General features: G+C 49.3%; 1 protein-coding gene across 3 annotated transcripts in view; it reads left to right on the plus strand.

Moving 5' to 3' along the window:
* SCARA3 (scavenger receptor class A member 3) overlaps positions 1-22,954 on the plus strand; it is a 39,000-nt gene that overhangs the window by 10,600 nt on the left and 5,446 nt on the right. For 2 of the 3 annotated variants that reach the window (XM_084831443.1, XM_084831534.1), the window contains 4 exons: positions 1,095-1,151; positions 3,210-3,329; positions 9,282-9,380; positions 11,216-12,259. In XM_084831443.1, the coding sequence (XP_084687569.1) occupies positions 1,095-1,151; positions 3,210-3,329; positions 9,282-9,380; positions 11,216-12,259 (1,320 nt within the window). The remainder of the gene's footprint in view (positions 1-1,094; positions 1,152-3,209; positions 3,330-9,281; positions 9,381-11,215; positions 12,260-22,954) is intronic. The other variant, XM_084831623.1, reaches the window with a different exon arrangement.

The raw sequence follows: 22,954 nt of genomic DNA on the forward strand, positions 1-22,954 counted from the left end.
AGCAAAGCAAATCCACTTGCAAGCTTGAAGCAATTAGAGGTCAAGGAGCGCTCAGACCAGGACTCTGGGCACAACCCAAGAAAAGTTAAAAGCAGTGTTTGGGGCTTCAATATCATGTGTGGTTTTCCTCTACCCCCCACCCACCCTGCCTTGGTTGGTTAAATAACACCCAGCCTGAAGAAGGTTCTGGGGAGCTCAACATCTTTTTCGCGATGTTGACATTTTAATTGGTCCTAATAAAGCCACTTTCCCCCACCTGGTGCCGTCCAGATGTCTTGGCTTATAGGCAGTGCAGCCCAGCACATCTGGATGGCACCAGGTGTGGGGAGGCAATGATAAAGGGATGACCCAATTTACCCTAGCGTGGCATTTTGATGTTTAAGTTTTGAACCAAAACAAGCCCCTTGAAAGCAACATGACTGATATTGGTACACTTCCCTGTCCCCCCCTCACAGCTACTCAGCCCAGCCAATGAGGCCCCAATCCTACCCCCTTGCATTGTTTATTCTCCTTGCCCCTTTTCCTCAAGTAGGAAGGCAAGGGGAAAGGAGGACAGGTCAGGGCAAGGGGGAGCGGGGGTGAGTTCCTCTTGTTGTATGTAAGAGCCGCTCTCTGGTCTGCTGGCTCTTTGCTTCTTCTTAAATAGCGGAATCAGAGTCATACATTTGGGAGGAACCTCCAAGGTCCTCCAGTCCAACCCCTGCCGAAGCAAGACATCCAACACTACAGCAGGTCCAAGAGGTGGCCGTCCGGCAGCCTCTGCTTAAAAACTGCTGACAAGGGCAGCCCTCCCCTGTGCCCCCGCTTCCTCTTCCTTTTCCCTGGGATGCCTCCAGACAGACCTCCTCCTCCTCCTCTGCTCCTGGCTTCAGCACCGGAAGACTGGCTGAGGATGTCTGCTGAGACATGGATCGGAGCGTTGACTCATCCCATAAATCCCGGGTGCAGAAGCACAGGCCTGGGAGCCAAAGCCGGCCCCCCGGGGTGCCAGTCTGGTCCCAAGGAGAGGGTTTATTGGCATGCCTGTTTTGTTCAGCGCTTGGCTGTTTGAGACACTTTATGCATTATTCTTGTTATTTATTCTTGTGTTTTAGACGAAGACCTCGCCGGAGAAGACGACGAGATGCCATCCTTCAGGTACAGGCCAAATGGTAAGTGCCACCGACGTGCAACCGGGTGGCTTTTCCCCTTTATTCCAGGAACAGGAGAGGTTGGAAATGGCCCTCTGGCTCCCCTCGTCCTTTGCAAGCCCCCCGGGGTCCTGGTCTTATTTGGGCTCCATCGTCAGCCCCGTTTCTGTGGGGCACGTTTTGGCCCGCTGTCAGCCACTTCTGTGTGGGGCATGCCACATCGAGCAGAGTGGGAACTCAGATTAGTGCTTCCTAGTGGGGCAGGGGAGAGAGGAGAGAGGAGGAGAAGGATGCCTGGCCCAGGAGCACACCCTGAAGCTGGAACAGGGCAGCCCGAGGCCTGTCCAGAGCCACATTTTGCACCCAAGTGGCTGCACCGCATGACCTGCTATGCACCCTGCAGAATCATAGAACAGAAACTAGAACAGTAGGGCTGGAAGGGGCCTGCAAGGCCATCGAGTCCAACCCCTGCTCAAGGCAGGAATCCAAGTTAGAGCATCCCTGACAGGTGGCTCTCCAGCCTCGTCTTGAACACCTCCAGTGTGGGAGAGCCCACCACCTCCCCAGCGAATGGGGTACACTGTCGCATTGCTCTAACAGGAAGTTTTTCCTGATATTCAACCGGAATCTGGCTTCCTGTCACTTGAGCCCATTCTGCATCTTGCACTCTGGGATGATCGAGAAGAGATCCTGGCCTCCTCTGTTACAACCTTTCAAGTGCTGGAAGAACGCTATCATATCTCCCCTTGGGCTTCTCTTGCTGGCAATGTCTCCTGGTCTGGGAGATGCAGCTCAACATCCTTGGTCAGCAACTTTGCAAGGGCTCCTGAGGGTCAATGTTTGGGCTGTAGGCTGCTTTATTGGAGCCCCCAAGGGACTGGGATGGGAGAGCCAGCAATCTATGAGCTCACCTAAATTCTCCAAAAATCACTTCAAGGCTTATTTTCATTTTCAACCTGTTTTTCAGGTAGTTTGAACGGGAGAGATGCAAATTTCTGTATTTTTCAAAAGTGCATACTTCCTTCCCATTGGAGTGTGAAAATGCATATTTTTGGGGAAATGCACATTTCAAAGTGCACCTTTAAAAATATATATGCATTTTTCGATCACGATTGCAAATTCAGGAATTTTTGGACGTTTCTTGAAAAAAGGTGCCTTCACATTCAAGATTGCAAACAGAACATGATCATATGATTTGCAAACAGAAACAAAATTCTCATACATTCCTACCACATACACGTGCTTCTGCAGCTTGGAGTGCCCTGAGCAACAGAGTCCTGGACATGCAGGAAGGGGAAGTTGTGTATCAGGGAAAAGGGGCCACTTCACACACTCTATTTTAGGGGTACCCTGAAAATAGTTTAGGGCTGCAGTCCCATGCCTTTTGACCTGGGAATGAGCCCCATTGGGCACTGTGGGATTTACATTTGAGTAAACAGGCAGAGGACCACGCTGTTAAATATTCTGTTCCGAAGAGCAGAGTTGTGTTAAATAAATGAATACGGGTACTAAAAATACAAGATGTGGGTGTAAGAGATGCATGTTTGCACACATGTACATTGTAGAAGCACACTTTTCAGATTTGTGATTGACTTCCACTCCCTGTTGAGTTGATGGCCTCTCTGCAATATGAGAAATTATCCAAGAGCAAGAAAATTCATGGCTGCGTACATCCATGAGAAATTCTACACAGTGCTTTGTGTGTGTGTGCAAGAGAGACAGAGAGTGAGAGAGGAGAACACATATTATTATTGCCGTTGTTATTTGTACAAACTACTTAATGTGAACCAGGACTCATCACACAGCCTCGGAATATTATTCAGGCACTCTGCCCTAGCATGTACTATGAATGGGTACCTGAACATGTGCAGAATGCTTCCCTCAGCACTGAGTCGTCCCGCAAGCCTTCCAGATAATTAGTGGGCCAAGTGGTCTGGCCAACGGGAGTGCCTGCTGGGCAAATGTAAGCTCTAGCCCCTCTCCCTCCAAGACATTCACCTCTGGGGGTGTCTCATTTCAACTTGGCATGGTGACCCCCAACACACACCAGATTCTCCATCCCTGCTTCATCCCCGCCAGGCCGGATGAGGACCAACTGCAGCCAGTGCGAGAAGACCCTGACTCTCCAAACGTCCGTGAAAGTGCTGTACGTCTTTGTTATCTTGCTGGTGCTGGCGGTGGTGGTCCTGGCAGCACTGGGTGAGTAAGAGAGCATCTTTCCTCCCCCTCTGGCTTTTGGTGTTTCGCAGCTCAGGCATCCAATCCCAGGCAATTGAAAGCAACAGGGAAGGGCCTCTTCTGGTTTACACTTCTTTCCAAGCTCTGGAAGACTGGAGTGCCGTAGATCAAGATGTAACTTCTGTTGCTGATCCCTGGAGGATGACAACACCAGCAGCTCGCACTAACCAAAATTGTGACAAGGCACCTCTTGCAAAGGAATAAATAGGGACAAGTTCAAGACGGGTTTACTGGTGGCGGGAGGAGAGACATGGGCCAAGTTACTAGGACTGTCCCTGGTAAATGGTAGTTCTGATTAGGGCTATGATGCTAGGTGACATTTTCCCAATTAAAAACACACGCACGCACACAATGCCTCGTATTTGTCTTGCAGGAGAACATGTGCAGGCATAATATGGCGAGGGGTGGGGCTTTTCATCTAGAAAAGACTTGTGGGAAAGGGTTAAAATGCACACACGTTCATTAATTTCTATTATTTTAAAAGTGTCCATGTGGCTGAAGCCTGCAGTAACGTCTCCAGCCACTAGGGGCCTGCAGCTCTCGGGGCTGGAGCCAGGAGGGCGCGGAGGCCGAGAGACCATGGGGCTGCCCCCCCTGCTGTGGGACAGCCCCCCCAGATGGAGTGGACAGACCCCTCCGGCAGGGAGCTCTAGGGCTGCGCCATGGCAGAGGCCGCGCCTAGGGGCCGCAGCAGGCATGGTTTCGCTCAGATGGAGTGGCACCGCTGTGGCCAGCTCTGGCAGCTGTGCATGTTTGTGCAGAGGCTCCACTGAGTCATGCCAGGGGCTTTTCCAACCTGTGCGACGCCGCAGAGCCCTCTTGGGGTATTCTGGTGCCCTTGGAGAGCTACAACGTCGTCGTCTCCCCCACTTCCGCTGCCCCATTAGTTCCTCAACAGCACGGAATGGGTTTGTGGGGACTCGGACCCTTCGAGGGCCCTGGCTGGCTGCACCCATCTCCCAAAGCCAGCGAGCGGGCTGGTTCAGCGGGCTGCCTCGCCCACTAGGGAGGCCGCTGTGGTCTCAAATGCCCGGCCCATGCAGCGCTTCCTTTACCACGTGCCCAGCCTGGCCCGGCCACTGTTGCTGCCCCTGCCTGGGCGTGACTTGGCGCCCCGGGTCTCTCGGCCCCTTGGCGGCCGCCCGCTTTGCCTCCGCCTAGAAACATCCCTGCGAAGCCGGGTTTGTCCACTAGTAAATCAAACAGAACAAACAGTGACAGCTTGGGACAAGGGCACCCGTCTTCCCTGGCGCAATCCCCTCACAAGCCCACGGGGTGCACAGGGCCCCGCAGCTTTTCACTCCCCGGGCAGTGGTGGGACACGAAACAACCGCTTCTGTGCTCAGAGGCACCTGGCTGCTGGTGGTCGTGCCTTCAGCACTTGGGATGCTGATGCTGCACAGCCAGGGCTCCCGTGCTGGAAATGGATGGGGGGAGTGCAACCTGTTGGTTCTTCTGGACCACTCAGTGGCATTCGATACCATTATCCTTCTGGATCATTTATCTGGGTTGGGCTTGGGAGTCACGGTTTTAAAGTGGCTCCAGTCCTTCCTGGAGGGGCAGTCTCAGAAGGTGGTGCGGGGGGACTTAGGCTCTACCCCACGGCCGTTAGCCTGCGGGGTGCAGCAAGGGTCCATTCTGCCCCCCACCCATGCTTTTTAGCATCTACGTGAAACCATTGGGGGAAGTCATCAGGAGGTTTGGACTGAAGTGTCATCCATATGCGGATGATACTCCGCTCTACCTCTCATTTCCATCTGCACATCCCAGGGAGGCTGTGGAACTTGTGAACCAGCGTCTGGAGGCTGTTTTGGGGTAGATGAGGGTAAATAAGCTGGAGCATAATCCAGACAAGAGAAAGGTACTGTGGGTTAGGAAATCGACTACTGTGGATGGAGCTTTACAACTGGTCTTAGATGGGGTTGCCTTCCCCCTGAAAGACCAAATGCATAGTCTGGGAGCCCTCCTGGACTCTGAGCTAACTGGGGAAGGCCAGGTGGCTGCGGTGTCCAGGAGTGCACTTTAGCAGCTTAAGCTGGTACACCAGCTGCAGCCCTATCCGGAGAGGATGGACCTTGCCTTGGTTGTCCATGCACTAGTGACATCCAGGCTAGACTACTGCAATGTGCTGTGCATGGAGCTGCCTTTGAAGATCGTCCAGAAACTTCAGCTGGTGCAGAATGCAGCCACCCCAGTGTTGGTGGGGGCAAGGTGATCAGAACAGTTAATGCCTGTACTACGCCAGCTGCACTGGTTACCAGTGTGTTTCTGAGCCCAATTTAAAGGCCCAGTTTTAACTTTTAATGCCTTCAATGGTTTGGGACCAAATTCCTTGAAGGACCACCTTCATCCATATCAGTGTGCCTGGACTTCAGCCTTGTCTGCAATGGCCCCACACCTCTGTTGCCATTGGGGGTCTCCCTGGCACCAGCACTGCAGGCTTTTAAGAAGGCCCTGAAAATGTGCTTCTTTACTCTGGCCTTCCCTTGATTATGTTTATCAGACTGGGTTGTAGCTGCAATTGTATGTTGTAAATTTTGTCTTATGCTGGTGTCTGTTGTTTTTTGGAATGGTTGCTGTTTTTATTACTGCATTGGTTTTTATTATGTGAATTTTATCATTGTACGCTGCCTTGGGAGGGCACCTGCCCTGAAAGATAGCCTAGAAATATTTCAATCAATCAATCAATCAATTAATTAACTAACCCTCTCTGTAAGCTGTTGCAAAGAGAAGGAGCTGTCAAAGCAATTTCAGGGCAGGATCCACTGTTGATTTATGCCCAATGGAAACTGCAACCAAGAAAACAGCATCCGCCCTGCTAATACTCACAGGTCTCATCTTTCTCTCTTGCCTTGGTTTGGCCCAGCTGTGGCTGGCAGCTTAGAACTCCTCCTCCTCATCATCATCTTGGTTGAGCCTCCAGTAAATGTAGGACATTAGAAAGGGAAAACCCTGGCTAAGCCACTCACTTGGAAATTAAATCTAGGAGGAAATAGACAGAGGGAGCTAGCAACGCCCCTGCTGGAAAGTCTGAGCAAAATTTCAGATCAGAAAGAGCTCGTTGTAAAAAGAACCCAGTTCTGCTCTTTGCATATTTGGTACAGAGAGAGCTGTGAATACAGAGAAAAGCATGCACAGCATCTCAGCTTCCTTGAGTATGGTTTTAAAAAAAAAGTTCCTAGCCCTTTTGGTTGCTCAGAACAGCTTAAGCAGAGGAGTTGCTTGCCAAAGCCAAAATTCTGAGGGTCTCGGGTGTTTTTTGCTTCTTACTGCAAACATCACATTGGCTATTATTATTATTATTATTATTATTATTATTAAGCATCTAACTTTTTCTAAGCACTGTACAGAGATTAAAGGATAACTCAGTCCCTCCCTGCCTACAAAAGGAAAATGTGATGGGCAGGGAAGAGAAAAGCAACCAAATGTAGGTACCAACTCTTGAAGTCAGCAGCGGGGGGAGGGGATATTTTCAAGAGGAAACCACCAGCCCAGAGCCCAGTCTTGACCAGGAATATGTTCTGGATCAGGAGCTCTGTTTGCTGTTTTTCCCTTCAGAACAAAAGTGGCTGGCTTTTTTAAAAAGCGTGAATAACATAACGTGTAGTTTGACCCTTAGCTGCAGATTGCAAAAGCTACTTCGGATACATAAGAGGACAGTTCATGTGAAAACTGACTGCGTAATGTAGATGGGATCCACTGTCATAATTCTCACCAATGCAAAGTGAATAAAATAAAGTGTGGATATTCCAGAAGCCTGCTTTGATATAAAGAGCAATAAAAGCCCTTCTCCAACACAAGAAGTCACAATTTTTCACCCCTTTCTTCATGGGCAAGAGTTACCTGAAAGAAAGCCACAACGGAGCAGTGCAGAATGTAAGGATCAAATTATCAGCTGGCTGTGGGGAAGCCACGAGATACGCTGCATTGCAAAACTAAACATGAGTCAGGAAAATCAAGCAGTTGCCAAAAGAAGAAAGTGTTTCTTGGAGATGTAACAGCCAAAGAGCATCACATTGTTCTGCTCTGCTTAGCACTTGGCTGGTGGAGGAAACTCTGCCCTTGAACAAAGAGGCTGGCCAAGGTCAGAGGGAAAAATAAAGTAAAATGGGGCGATCAGCGCAATTTGGAGGGTGGTTAATAATGAAGTGGCCTGCCGCCAAATGGAAGGCAATTAGGGCACAATCCTATCAGGATAGGTGACTGCCCATCCAATGCAGGGCAGGAGCAGCCCTGGGGGGATCGTCCCCTGCGTGCTTCAGCCACCCTGCATTCGCAGCGAGCCAGCCGATTTCAGCTGTCCAGCCACGGGAAGGCTGAACGGGGGAGGCAGATGCCAGACAACGCATAGGAAGCACGTCTGTCCGCCCCGCCCTCGCCCGCCCCCAGGAACGCCCCGTTTTTGCCGCTCCGTGCTCCTCTCCTGAGCACGGCGCGTGGGGCCGTTCCGTGCTGCCTACGAGGCAGCACGGGGGGTGGTGTGGAGGTTGGTTCTCAGGGAACTGGCCTATCCTATGGCTGTCCAGCGGCCATAGGACTGCACCCTTAACCACATTACTTGAGCTGACGCTTCCCACCCACTGAATCAACGGATAAAGCAACTAAAGTTTAGTTGTTTCACTGATAGGAATCTATAATTGGTGCTGCCAAAATGATTGTAATTAGTATGACTTCAGGGCACACCTCTATTTTTGAGGCTATTGTTATTCTCACCCCAAGTCTGTGAGAAGTTCCAAAGGTTCCAACTGGTTTCCTTGGGAAGCTGCCTCGTACCGAGGCAGACCCCTGGTCCCTCCAGCCCAGTATTGTCGACACTGGCTGGCAGCACGGGCTCTCCGGGGTTTCAGGCAGGATTCCTTCCCAGCCCCAACTGGAGATGCCAGGGACTGAACCTAGGACCGTCTGCATGCAAAGCACGGGCCCTACCACTTAGCTACGGTCCCTGCCTACAGAAGGAGGTCACCAGAGGCTTATTGGCATCTTGTAATATTTACATTTATTAACAAATACACGCAGGTGGAGGATGGCATTAAACACTCAAACGGACAGTTCTCTGTGTCTTTGGGGGCTCCCAGACAAGGCTTTTACTGTCCAATTGCCCCGTCTCGTTCACAGAATTTTAGGTGGGTTGCGGGGAGACAATCTCATCTTCAGCTTGTAACCCACCTCTGTTTACCCACCAATTCTTCCATCTTTTTTCTTTCCACCAAAAATCTGCTAAGGAGGAAAAGACAGAGTAATAGCACAGTACCTGTCCTTTGGTAACAGTAGAAGCCCTCTGTCTGGAAGCACCCTTCTCCCTCTCTCTCAGACTCAAACTGCAGGCTGTCCTCTCAAGACTCTTGTGGCACCTTAAAGACCAACACATTTATTCTTTGAGGTGCCACAAGACTCTTGGTTATTTTTGCTGCAAGAGACTAACAGGGCTGTTCCCCCTCTGGAGTCTGCCCTGTGTTTCCTTCACAGATACTTAGATTACCTCATCCTTAGCTAAGGGTGTGGGTAGGGAGAAAGGCATGCCCCTTTGCCAAAACCTCTCTCATCTTCCAAAGGTGGATCCAAATATTTCCTCTTCATTGTGGGCCATTTCCTTGCAATTTCCCTAACAAAGGAGATACTTGGCCAGGAGATTAAGGCCTCCTCCAGCAGAGCAGTAGGCCTGGATCCGTAACCACCTGTCCTGTCCAAACTTCCAGTCTTACCACATTGTTTTGGTTGTGGTGTGTAACTGTAAAAGAGAATGAACACCTATTCTATTCGAGATGGCCCTTCCTTCCGGCCTGGGAAAACTCCTTCTGCAGTCGCCAGTGTCCACCCTCAATCCATGGCTCTGAAGTTGTAGCTATGAGTTCAAGGGCAGCTAACCCTGGTGACTATGCGCTCACACACTCACTTTTCGTATCTTCCTTGCAGTCTTCAAGAAGGTGGATTCTATAGCTGATGACGTTAGCTCAGCTCAGACATACTATGAGAAGAAAATTGGGTCAGTCCAGGAGAACCTTCAGGAGCTGGGTAAGGTTGGGTGTGTGTTTCACCTCGGTACAGAAGAACGCCGCCTTCTGCCGAGGCAGAACATGAGGAGCAATTCGGTGGCTGTAACTTCAAGCCTGACTTGACGTGCTCCTGACAGATGTTTCAGTTTGGGCAAGTCTCCATCAGGCAGTGTGGGGCAGCTCTTTATCTGGGGTGGGAAAATTTAGGAGGGTTGGGGGTCACACCACACAGCCACCAGCAGAAATGGCCATTTGGCGGGCTGGGGGGAGCACAATTCTGCTGGGAAGCAAGGTACGTGCTCAGGTAGCAACTGTGGCCACAGTGGCAGGGCCCACAAAAACCACCAGGGAGGCTTCATGCGGCCTGCAGGCCAAGCATTGCCCACCTTGCTTTACATTAAGGCTGACATTGGGCATAATTTGCACGGTCTTGGTAAAAAAGGAAATGGAGGAGTAGAATTAGAAGAACCATGGGGGGTAGAGGGAGAAGACAAACGGTGTCCTTAATTGTTGGGCAAGAAATTAACACATATTTCCCATGAGTGAGAAAGTTTATTGACAGTCAGCAAACTGTGGTCAGTTTTGGTCGAGTCAGCAGATGACTGGTGAATTTTATGAGTGTCTGCAAGTAATCAGCATGTCTCTGACTCTCTGTTGGAAAGAAGAAGACAAAAGTAATCTAACATCGCAATCCAAAGGTTATCAACTCAGACGTGAATTCAGTGGGACTTACTCCCTCGGGTATATCTTTAGGATCGGAGCCTTAATGGATGTTCCTGAGTAACTGGGCAGTGGGCACCATCCAAAACAAACGCTTGTCGGCGAAGGGCTGGAGCTCCGCGTTAGAGCACCTGCTTCGTACGCAGGAGCAGCTCAGGCCCGGTTTGTCACAGCTTTTCCCCATGCAAACATGTCATTACTAACTTAGCGGGGCTCCCAGTTTCAGTGGGACACCCTCATCACCCTCATTATCATCATCACTCTTATTACTGCTGTTTGCTGGATTGTCCCTGTGGCGTTTTCTTTGCGTGTCTCCATATTCCATAAGGAACGCTTGTGGAATATGGAGGACAAAGGAGGCAGCTACTCCATAAGGCTGCTGAAGGCCAAAGTTGGCAAGACGACAGAGTCCTGAGATCAGGTCTCCCACCTCTTCAGGTATTAACCAATAGAATCTGTGGGGAAGCGGGGCCTGGACTTGGACCTCAGTGCTGGGAGCAGTCCTGATCCAGGCCAGTGCCATCTCCACCATGCAAATGGCCCCCCAGCCGCCTCTTCTATCCTGTTAGGGAAAACATACTTGGACACCAGCGATGGGGAACACAAGGCCCTCCAAACGTTGCTGGATTGGAACTCCCGTCATCCCTCACCATTGGATCTGCTGGCTGGGGCTGATGGGAGTTAGGAACATACTGAGCCAGACCTCTGGTCCATCAACCCCAGTGCCAGCTACACTGACAGGCAGCAGCAGCTCTCCAGGGTTTTAGGCAGAATACCTTCCCAGCCCTACCTGGCGAAGTCGAGGACTGAACCTGGGACCTCCTGCATGCAAAGCAGAGGCTCTGCCACAGAGCTGCAGTTTTGTTTTTAGGTTGCAGTCCAACAATGCCTGGAGGGCCACACGTTCCCCACCCCTGCTGGATACCCCCTGCATTCTGCAACAGGCGCAGCTGGATTCTGCAGCTTATATACATCATACAAACTAAACGAATGTACATAATTTCCTCTTCTCATAATGTCTTCTGCATAATTTAGCCATGGGGAGAGATAAGGTGCAACTAGCTCCTGGGTATGTGTCTGCCATCATTTAATCAACCTTCACGCCCTCTGCTTTATTTCTACACCCTGGCCCAGGTCAGAAATCGATGGGCAACTGCTCCTTCTGTCATGACACAGGCCAGCTCGGGCAAGAAATCAGCAAACTGCAGGAGGAGCTGGAGGAGATTCAGAAGAAGCTCCTAGCCCAGGAGGTGTTGCTGGACCGTACTGGACAAACCCACCAACAGCTTTCCTCCTCCAGCAACAAGATCAACAACGAGGTGGACAACTGCTTCTCTGCCATTCAGCAGGTCAACCAGAGTTTGGGTCTCTTCTTGGCCCAGGTAAGAGGCTGGCAGGCCGCCACCTCTGAGCTGGGCAGCTCACTGAAGGAGCTGTCGCAAGAGCACTTTGACGTTGAAGCTGTCGTGCAGCAGATGAACTCCACTGTCGGGCAGACAACAGACTGGATCCACCTCATCCAGAGGAAGACCAATGAGGAGACGCTGACCCTACAGAAGATTGTGACTGAGTGGCAGAACTACACCCGTCTCTTTGGAAGCTTGAGGGCCACCTCCTCCAAAACAAGTGAGCTGGTCAAGAGCATCCAAACCAGCTTGGGCATCGCTTCACAAAGGATCGGTCAGAACTCTGAGGGGATGCACGACCTTGTCCTCCAGGTGATGAGCTTACTGTTGCAGCTGGACAACATCTCTTCCTTCCTGGACGACCACGAGGAAAACATGCACGACCTTCAGTACCACACCCGGTACATGCAGAACCGGACCGCTGAGCGCTTTGAGACCTTGGAGGGACGCATGACCTCCCATGAGATCGAGATCAGCACCATCTTCACCAATATCAATGCCACTGACAGCCACGTTCACAGCATGCTGAAGTACCTCGACGATGTGCGGCTCTCTTGCACGCTGGGCTTCCATACACATGCCGAGGAGCTCTACTACCTGAACAAATCGGTCAGTCTCATGTTGAGCACCACAGACCTCCTACGGGAACACTTTAGCCTGCTCAGTGCCCGGCTGGACTTTGACATCCGCAACCTCTCCATGGTCATGGAGGAGATGAAGACAGTCGACACCCGGCATGGGGAGATCCTCCGGAACGTCACCATCTTGCGAGGTGAGGAACCTCATGTGAGGTAGTGGGAAGGGTGGGGTTTCCAGGTGAAAATCTCCAAAGTAAAGGGGACTTTGGTGTGACAGCATCCACAGTTAGGGGCATCCCTTCTGTTTCATGGAAGTTTGGAAATGGGGTGCCTGTTAATAATGTCTGTGGAAAAAGATTTTTGTGGGGAATGAGTACCAGCTGATTGTCAACTTTACCTTGGGCAGCCTTGCAATTAAAATGTCCCCCCAAACATAGTAGTTTACCCTGAAAATGTAGTAGCCTACCTGTCTGTACATACAGTGCTCATTCATAGCCTAAAACAAGAGGGAAAGAGAGAATGAATCTGTCAGTTCCCTGTCTGGTTACATAGCTTGCACAGAGGCAAATGATGGCGTGGTTTGCAGGTAACGAACAACCCATGAAGAGAACCCATGGTTTGTTGTTGGGCTGTGAACCCTGGTTGTTCATGGTTAACATCCCATGATTAAACCATAGTGCAGAGTTTGCACAGAAAAACAACCCATGATTCAGGAACAACCCTTACTCAACCCATACTCCACCAGTACTCAGGGTTGTCGTTATGTGTGAACCAGGTCAGTGATTTGCAATCCTGGGTGTGAGTGGATTAGTGAAGCATCTAAACTGGAGGTGGTTCGGAATGGTTCAGATTCAGACTTAGACTCATGCGGGCCTGGATCTTGACCAGCAGGGGCATTGCTAGGCACTTAAAGGATTCAAGGCTCAGGCCCATCAGACACAAATTTGCATAAAATCTGCATATGCTAATTTTTTATCTATATGTGCAAATTTAGAGATAATCACTAGGATTTATTTAAATTTCCCAGGAGCCAAAGCCAGGCAATTCATTTTTCATCCAAATAATCTCAAATACAATATGGTTTCAATTAATTTTCACCTTGACCCAGTGGAAAAAGGGTTAATTCCCATGCAGGGGAAGGTTGGGGGGGCGGTAATGTGGGAAAGGGAGAGTCAACCCTTCCCTCCCCAGCTGCAAACACACACACCCCTTGAAAATTACCCCCTGCATGGCAATTAAGTTGAGGAAAAACCCTTCCGTTGGCCCAGTGGACACTCAAGGCTTCGTGGGGCGGATACAGAGCCCTGAGGAATACATCCAGTGCCAGAACCTCCCGGGCTCGCCCAGGCCTAGCAGTGCCCCTGCGGACCAGCATCCTTTTCCTTCTTGGTGTTCTGTAACTGCAGAGGAGCCGCCTCTCTGCCACGGATAGGCCCTGGTTGCTCTTGGTTCTTGGCTTTGGGTCGTTGCATCATCCTCTGGATCTCCAGAGCTGTTAAACCACACAAATAAATTACCAACAGGCTTGGACAACGACCTCGGATATTTCACAGGCTTGTTGTGGCCAAGTTGAACAGCTGGCTTTGCTGATGGCTTCTGGCTACTCTGAACCACCACCACGGATGGGCTCATGAAAAACAGGTGTCCACCAGCTAGTCCTCTTTGATGCCAGATTCACTCACCCAGAATAGCTACAGGTGACAAACTAGCATATAGTGGAATCGGCACAGCAGCGTTTGCCACATCAGCGTAGCCTGTGCAGAAGACCCGTGTGTCACCACCCTCGGGGCTGTTAGCGCAGGCTCCGGGGAAAATGTCCTCCGGTCCCTGTTTCTACAGTCCCTGAGCAGCACAGGGCTGCAGCCAATCTGGAGGGCGGCTTCCCAGTCCTGGGGAGTTCATTTGCTGGCCCCCGTGGAGGAAAAAACGCCAGCTGAGACGGTGCATGAAGCTCCCAGCCTCAGTCTGTGTAAAGCAGATAAAGGGCCTCCCGCCTGATCACGTGCGGGGATGGAGCAGTGTCGGCTCCCGGTTTCGGGGGGCCCATGGGTGAGGCCCCCTCCATGGGCCCTGCCTCTGCGAGCCCACCGCCTTGCCCTCAGGGGCACCAGCTGCTATTGCTCCTCCCCCTCTTTCTCCCCCTCTTTCTCTTGCACATGCTTGCTTGGCGCGCAGAGAGCCAGGGAACCACTGGGCCGCGGCATCTCCTGCTCCTCCTTCTCCCCACCTCTGGGCAGGGCGAGAGGCTGATGAACAACCCGCTCGCAATGGTGAAGAGGAGGAGCAGCTCCAGGGGGCTCTTGCCAGTGGGCCCGTGCTGGGGCGTGGGCCCTTGGCAGGTGCCCAAGCCTGCCAACCCTTGACGTTGGCCCTGGGACAAAGAGTCACCTCCAGGCAAAGAATTGGTACAAGAACTGGCTACTTGTCAAGGGCTCCTTGGAGGGCTCTCTCAGTCTAATCCAGTAGCCAAGTCCAGACACAGACAAAGGGATTCTTTTCAAAGCTTTATTCTTCTTTTACAACTTAACAACTCTACAGGTAGCAACTTGATCTGCGCAGCAGCATCCCTATGCCCTAAGTTGGAACAGTTGGTCCCCGTTTGAAAGGCACTTACTGGCAGACCCCTGAATATAAGGACTAGGGAGAATCCCTCCCCTTTTCCCTTGGATCCTCTGGGCGCAACCGTTCTTTGAGCGCCAACCAGGCACTACGCCTCCTTTCCACGCCCTCCATTTGGCGCTGTAGCAGCCATATCGGGGATCAGACTAAGTAGCCTCATGCAGTCTCATGCTTCATGTTCTTGCTGAGCTCTTTCTCCCTTGAATATATTGTTGTAAGCTGACGAGACACAGGAATTCCTTATCTTGTCAAAGGTCATACAGTTGTATATCTTGTTCTCTGCTGTTCTCTTCTGTTCTCTCCTTATCATGGCTACCCTATAACCCAGTTCTTGTATTATAAACAATGGTGCTAGGAAGAAAAATGTTGAGGATTGCAACCCCATGCGGGAGGGGGAGGAGGAGCCATTTCATATATGTCACAATGTCTATAAAACCAATGTGCTAATGTAAATCGGGGCTTCTGGCTCTTTGGAAACGATTCCAGCCTTAAGCCCGCGCGTTAAATAAAGAATCTCTTTTTCCTTCACTCTGTGGTCTCTCTGACTCTGGGTTCTGCAACATAAATGGTGCCGTGACTCGGATGTGGCAGGCTCTGAGCCAGACAGGTGGCAGTTGCCTGCTCTTGATCGCCGCACCAGGAGGACGAGCTCGGCGCATGCCTCCCTTTCTTGGCGCCACCGACCTTTTTGTCGAGTGAATGGGAGAAAGCCTGCACCGGGATCGCCCAAACGGTAGTGAGCAGCAAGAGAACCTTGGGAAGCGGAGGAAGGAACTTGAGCCCTGCCTGTATCGCAGCTGCAATTGAGTTGAAACCCACATTGGAAGCCTTCAGGAGAAAGGCAAGTATATGGGAAAAAGAGGGCCCCGCCTTTAGGGAGAAAGGCCACTGGGCAGAAAAAAAGAGGGCCCCGCCTTATGAAGAAGGTCAGTGTTGGTGGTATACGTATACAAAAGAACCTACTCCTTGCGGGTAGAAGGGGGGCCTGATCACACCCCCGAGTGGGCGCCAGTACCTAGCACGCCAGTACTCAGTAGGAAGCTGAGGAAGCTGGGGAAGCCGTTTTCCGCTCTGGTAAAAAGTGGGAAAAGTGGGTGGCAGGGACATATGGATGTAGTGGAGAGATTGATGATGGTGTGAGTGGCTACTGCGGTTTCTGACGCATACCGTTGACCGTCCGGGTGCCCAGGCCAGTAGCAAAGTGCGTGGTGTGAAAAATCCTCTTGTGTCGGCCAGTGAGACCCCTTACTCACTGACCAATTCCCATTCCCTAATTGTGTCTGTCTTCAATTTAGGAGGGAGGCTATGGGTGGTGGGGGAAGCAAACCTTGCACCCCCTTGAGATGTATGTCAAACAAAGAAGGAAAAAGGTTTTTTTAAAAAAAAGATTCAGAATAGAGAGAGAAAACAGCAAAAAGCTCAAGGTCGAGCTGAGAGGAAAAAAAACAAGATCTGAGGCTGTTAATTAGAAAAATGTTGCAGGACAGTCTGGCTTTTAACAAAGCGTGGGAGCGTGAGAGTGTAAGGCCAAAGAAGTAGCTGTTAGCCTAGCGCGCCGAGAGAGGGGGGGCAGGAAAATTGCCCACAACGTTCTGAGTTGTGCAACATCATCACCTCGCCTAATTGAGATGAAATCCCTAAGAAATGGAAACTGAAAATGAAGACCCAGAAGATGAAGGCAAAATAGAAAATAAAGGTGAAGAATCAGCCCCCAGAGCACAGGCTAGACCCCTCTTCGAGTGAAAAGTGTGCCATAAGACTGTCCCAAAGCAGAATAAAGTGGAAAGACCACGTTGAAGATCTCTGTCAAGGTAACCGTGTTTAGCTTTGAACTGTGTTAAAATTGCATAGAGCCTGTAGCTACTGACCATCAGCTATATGATTTCTGAAGAGCGTAACCATTAAGTTTTTGCCGTGGGATTCCCTGCAATGAAGAAATCTCACTGATTTGAGTGTCCAGTGTTACACTGCCTAAGTGTGTGTGCTAAAGAGACCGAGAAACCAGGCAGCATGTTCCTGGCCAAGCCAAAATCACGCTACTGCCATGCTCCTGAAAGCTGCAATAAACTGTGTAAGCTGAAAGACCCAACCTGATTGAGAAGAAGATATTGGAGCAACTGTCTTAAAAAACAATGAGATCTGTGTAGCTGGCTGGCTGACGCTGTCAGTGATGTTACGACTTTAAATTAAGACTGTTTTCCTGTTTGAGACCCCAGCGAAGAAAGCTGACCCGAGTTATTTGTTGCCCGTGCCAAAGCAAGAATTTGGCTGCCCTGTACCTCATCGTGTCCTGTTTTGAGCTTGGGATTTACAAATACAAACAAACTGAGAAGCTTGCCTTTGAAGTCCTGCAAATCACCCCACCGCCTCCCCGAAGATTAATGGCTGCCTGAAAAATGCAAGTATAAAGCGATGCCCATCACCCCCCAGCGTCCTGAGTTTCAGCACTCAGTGTTTCAGTGCTTTTGTGTACCAGGTTAGAAAAGAAAAAAAAAAGAGTAAGTTTTTAAAATGTCTGTGAGAGAACCTGACAGAAGTAAAATAAAATTTACAGAGGAGTTGCCCAGGTTAAAGCATCATGGCTAGAGAGCTGAGCTGTGCGGCTCTGTTTAGACAGAAGCCTTGCTAAAAAGTTAAAGGCCCTTGTCTGTCAGAAGGGGTGTAGGGCCACACTTTCCCTTTTTAAACTGATGCAAAAGTAGAGAGCCTTTGCTGGAAACATCTCATCTTCATTGCCCAGAGCCTTCCCTGTTTGCCTCCATCATTGTCTGGGCTTTTTAGAGACACTCTGCACATGAACTAAAATTTTAAATTGTCAAAGACTTGCCATGGACAGTGCTGTGAAGCTTTTGATGAACTCTCATCGCTGTGGACCGTGTGTCTGTGTTTGTCGTCAGCTCAGTGTACAGCAGGCTGAGTTTGATCTGTGACTTTTAAATTTCCTTCTGCCAGAACTCATGCAGCATAGAGTTGCTGATGCAAAAATGGTGACCTAGAACTCTTTGCGTGTGTGGGTATGCCCGTCCCTTGATTTTAATGAGCCCTGAGCTTTCAGCCAGAAGAGCAGTATAATTGCTGGATCTGCTCCATCATGCCTTACCATGCAAAAAGTGTTTTCCATTCATTGTGTTAAATTGCAGAAAAAGTTTGTTGTGTATATTTTATGATTTCTTAAATATCATAAAATATATGTGATATTTGCAGATTAGTGTTAGTTGCAACTCCAAATAATACTAAGTGTGGTTCCCAATGGATAACGAAGAGAAAAGACAAAAGCAAGTAGAAAAGAAGGAATAGAGAAAGTAGAAGACAGATAGAGAAGAGAGAAAAAGAAAAGGCAAAAGGCAAAGAAAAAACATTTGTAAAAAAGAAGCGTGGCCATAGTTGCCCCCAGGGTAAATTAAAAGCAGCTGATTGTGCCTGGAGCTTATTACCTGGGGTAAAGTAGCCACAATAATGTAATAGTTCTTTAAGATGAAAAAAAATGTAACTAGAAGGAGAAGAAGAGCCTATCCCAAATGTGTGTCATTGGGACTAGTGTAAGGCAGAAAGGTTTAAGTAAGTGAGTTTAACTTGAAAAAGACAAATAAAGAGACAAGGCTGGTGCATGGAGCAGAAAGTTTTATATAAAAAGTTTGAAACATGATCTGCAATACAGGCAGATCAGCAAAGAAAAAGAAAGCAAAAGAAAGAGAAAAAATTTGTCTTCCCATACTAATAAATAAAAAGTGTTATCAAGCACTCTGAGAAGCAAAATTGTTTACAGGAAGCTGTGCCTGAGAACCAAACACTTCTAGCCTATGCTGAAAATGCTTGCTAGTGTTATGGGTAACATGTATGGTATAAAACCCATTTAGCCCAATAGCTCGTGGTTCAGAGAAGCTGTCTGATCCAACCATTAAGTACGCCTGTGTGCTGTAAGTTACCCAATAAAGTCTCCTTGTAAATAAATCTCCCCCCCGCTGGAATCCCAAAACACAAGTTGGGCTAGAGCGCCTCACCCAGTATCAAACCCTGCTGTTAAAAGCCATGAAAGCAGGTATGAAGAAGTCAGTTAATATGACCAAAGTGTCTAAAGTGCTGCAAGGTGCCACCGAGGCCCCAGAGCGTACTTGGAGCATCTTTCAAATGCCTATCGCCAGTACACCCCCCTCGACCCAGAGGCCCAAGAAGACGTAAACGAAAAAAAAAAAGAAGAAGACCCGGCAGAGGCAAAAGATTCTTAAAAAAAGAACCAGTGTGCCCAGTGTGGACAAGATGGACATTAGTGGCATGAATGCCCAAATAAAATAAATCAGATACACAAAGGAGAAAACCAAAGGGGCCAGAATGGGCGAAGAGGGAGACAGCTTGTGAGGGGCCATGACATTGACTTCATAATTGACACTGGAGCAGCATCAAAAGCAAGCAACAAGAAGTCCAAACACTGAGCAAAGTTCTTCAAGCCCAGCGTCGCTTTGTCTTAAAAAAATAAGCCATTCCCATCACAGAAGTTCATCCTTTCCAACCAAGAGTTAAAGTATGAGTTAAAGAGGGAAAAATAACCCTTTGACTCCCAGATGGAAAGAACTCAGAACTGTCATACTTTCCACCCCCGCAGCTATGAAAGCAGCTAGAATTAAACCCTAGATACATTGGACACGAGTCAAGAGAGCGAGAGGGGGAGAGTAGACTGTAAACAGAAATCCTGAAAATCCTTTAAAAATCATTCTGAAAAAGCAGTAAGAAGACTCAGGCTAGACCTTACTGTGGACACACCGGGAAACTGTCCCCCTGCGTACGGTCAGACCTGCAACTGGAGAATTGAAGAAGGGGACTAGACCCTACTGCAGCTTGCCAGGTGAATAGCTGCCCAGCGTACGGTCAGATCCCAAAGAAGATCAAACATGCGTGTTGTAGTGTTAGTAGTGTTGCATTGTGTTTCCTTAATAAGGTGCAAAAAGGGGGGTCTGTCCCTGGAAAAAGAAGTTTGTCCCAGTGATTTGCTGATAATTACTGGCTTCACCTGGCTAACATCACGAGAGTAAAACATTTTTGTTTGCCAAGAGGTATACCTGCAAACAGGCTTATTAGCTCTTGCTTAATACCTGTCTGTAGACATCCTGGGAAAATTCAAAAAGATACCATGTTAAGAGTTTATGGTGTAAGTTTAACTTATTCCCAAAATGCTAATTGGGGCGTGGTTGCAAAGATCCTACCCCCTACAGAGTTCACTCTACGCACCCCCATCATTGCTGAAACAAATGCTACGTGTGCACAAATGCTTAATTGTCAAAATTTTTTCCAGAAAATACAAAGCTATCCCTGGCCCCCTTCCACTGTAATAAAATTCAAAACATATCTTTTAATAATGCCCACATACTTTTGCCTCATGGATGGTTTTAGACATGTAGTTCCCGCACTTGGTCATTCATTCCTGCCAACTTGTCTAATAACCACCCATGTTGCCTCAGCCGCCAATTGAACTGGTGCCAATTCTTCCCCTGTAGCCCGAGAAAATCCGTCAACGGCAGCCTCGAGCACTCCAACTAACTAAAAATTGTAATAGTCATGTGCAGTTATATTCTGACTCAGAAAAATTGGCCTTAGCAATGTCACTGGTTAAGGTTCCAGGTTTAGCCTTGGCTGATGGTCTGGAAATCAACCGGTTAGCTTGCAGCTTAGCCAAAAGCATAAATGCCACCTCACGAGCATTGTCATTGTTAAATAAAAAGCTGTGTGATCTAAAAGGTGCAGTTCTAGAAAACAGAGCTGGTATAGATTACCTCTTCCTTCTTCATCATTTAAGTTGTGAGACACACCAAAAGCTCTGTTGTTTTAACTTAACTGATAATGGCAATGCTGTAAATAAACAAATCAACAAGCTGCACAATATAGTAGCTAACAAAACAATAAAACAAAACAATTAGCTCAATTAGTTGACCCTTTGGCTTCCAGATCTTAGCTGGCTTAAAAGCATTGTTCATCCTAATTCTACCAGTATTGTTCATAAAAGTTCTGTTATGTCTCTGCGTTCCTTGTCTTATGCGCTGTTTAACCAATCTGTTTTATGTCTCAGCTAGTAAAACTGCTGCCCTCTACGCTCTAATAGCCCAACAAGAGGCTAATATGTATGTCACAAAAAGCTTTGTATGGTTATCAGAAATGCTATAATTGTAATGAAATTATGCATTTAAGGGGGGAATGTAGCAGCCATATCGGGGATCAGACTAAGTAGCCTCATGCAGTCTCATGCTTCATGTTCTTGCTGAGCTCTTTCTCCCTTGAATATATTGTTGTAAGCTGACGAGACACAGGAATTCCTTATCTTGTCAAAGGTCATACAGTTGTATATCTTGTTCTCTGCTGTTCTCTTCTGTTCTCTCCTTATCATGGCTACCCTATAACCCAGTTCTTGTATTATAAACAATGGTGCTAGGAAGAAAAATGTTGAGGATTGCAACCCCATGCGGGAGGGGGAGGAGGAGCCATTTCATATATGTCACAATGTCTATAAAACCAATGTGCTAATGTAAATCGGGGCTTCTGGCTCTTTGGAAACGATTCCAGCCTTAAGCCCGCGCGTTAAATAAAGAATCTCTTTTTCCTTCACTCTGTGGTCTCTCTGACTCTGGGTTCTGCAACAGCGCCGCTCTCTGCGTCTGCGCCGCGCATCCACCCAGTCAGCTATCTGTGCTGGGTCACTCCCTGGACTGCTTTCTAATCTAGGAATGTTGGTGGGAGGAATCTCTGTCAGCTGTGGGCCCTTGGAAAAAGTGGCGCGCTCCTCTCCCAGGAGCGACTGCTCTTCCTCCGAATCAGAACTACTCTGGGATTCTATGGGCTCAGTGTCCACCCTGACACTACTTTGAGCTGAAGATGATGAATGGAAGAATATGCAGGCAGAAGTGCTGGGGAAAATATTTGTGGGCTAATTTGCATGGTTGCCATCTAATCCCAGGACAACCCCGATCCCAGTGGGCCATGCACCCCTGGCCATGAGGAGGGTACGCATGGCACAGAAGTGAAGCGTGGCTCCCCCCTCTGCCTTTGCACCCAGGAACGTTGCGCCTTGAGAGGGGCAGTGTAAGGAAGAGTCCTGTGCAGCTGGTTTCCATTTGGCAAGCTGGCGTTGCCACATCCATGATAGAAGACACATGCCCTTGATGGGAAGCAGCTGAGCGACAACCCTCTGGCTGTGAACTCTGCCTCCTGGGATGGAAGAAACCGGGTTTGGATTCCAGGGAAATGCTTCACATGTGGGAGATAGAGCCCAGCGGGTGGCGGCAGGGAGCAAAAGTCTGTGGCAGGCAGGGAAATCGTGTTATGAGGTGAGGATCCACTCAGACCTCACAAGATGTGCAGCTGCTATTGCTGCTGCGTAACGCAGCACCGGTCATTTTGCTCTGCGTGCTGCCGAATTTCCAGAGCTGGTTCTGTGATTTCCTTTGCTTCCAGAATTGCTGTTCTGGGCGTGCATGGAGAACTTTACTTCCTGTGCACTGATGAGGTCACAAGGCACACAGTTTCTGTGCACTGATGAGGTCACAAGGCACACGTCCGACTCCAGTTTCGGTGGCATTCAGCAACTTCCCCAAAAGACACTTGGCTAGAAATGGCTTTGGCTTGAGAAGGGACTTGAACGAGGAGATGGAAGTGGCTTCAGAACCCAGGAAAGGGAAATCAGTTCCTGGGACCTGGAGCACCATGGTGGGGGCCCCAGAGATCAGGAGAAGGGAAACGGAGGCAAAAGGAAGAACTGCCATTACCTACCTCAGGAGTGGCACCCCCTTGTGCTCAGACACTCGCGGGACCCACCACTTGCACAACGGGCTTTGGTACGTCTCCAAATGGCACGGAACGATGGAAACTCTCATTCAAGGGAAGGGAGTTCTGCTGACCTGTCCTGATCTGGAAACGAGGGTTTTAGTCTGTTTCTGGGGTTACTTTTAGACGCGCCAAAGCCCCGTTGCTCTAGCAAAGGGTCCTAGGAGCGCAACAGAAGCCGTGGAGGCGGAGCAGCCCCACTGGGCGCTGCATGGGGCTGCCGGCTTCTCCCCCACCATGACATGCTGTAGACCTTCCTCAGGCCCCCCAGCATCATTCATTCCCCTGCCCTGGCAATGCATGACTGGCTGCTGGGGGTTGGCTGGGGGTGTCTGAGGAAACATGCCTTGTGAGGACGCAAGGTTCAAGTAAGTCTCACGACGCTTTATGGAGGGTGAAGACTCATGTCTGCTTTGATTGTCCTGCTCAGTGGAAGGTTTGCTTTATTTGTGAATTGTTTTAGT

Source organism: Heloderma suspectum, chromosome 1 (genome assembly GCF_057233095.1).
Source record: "Heloderma suspectum isolate Gila_16-S chromosome 1, 16-S_ref, whole genome shotgun sequence".
In the NCBI taxonomy this organism is placed as follows: Eukaryota; Metazoa; Chordata; class Lepidosauria; order Squamata; family Helodermatidae; genus Heloderma; species Heloderma suspectum.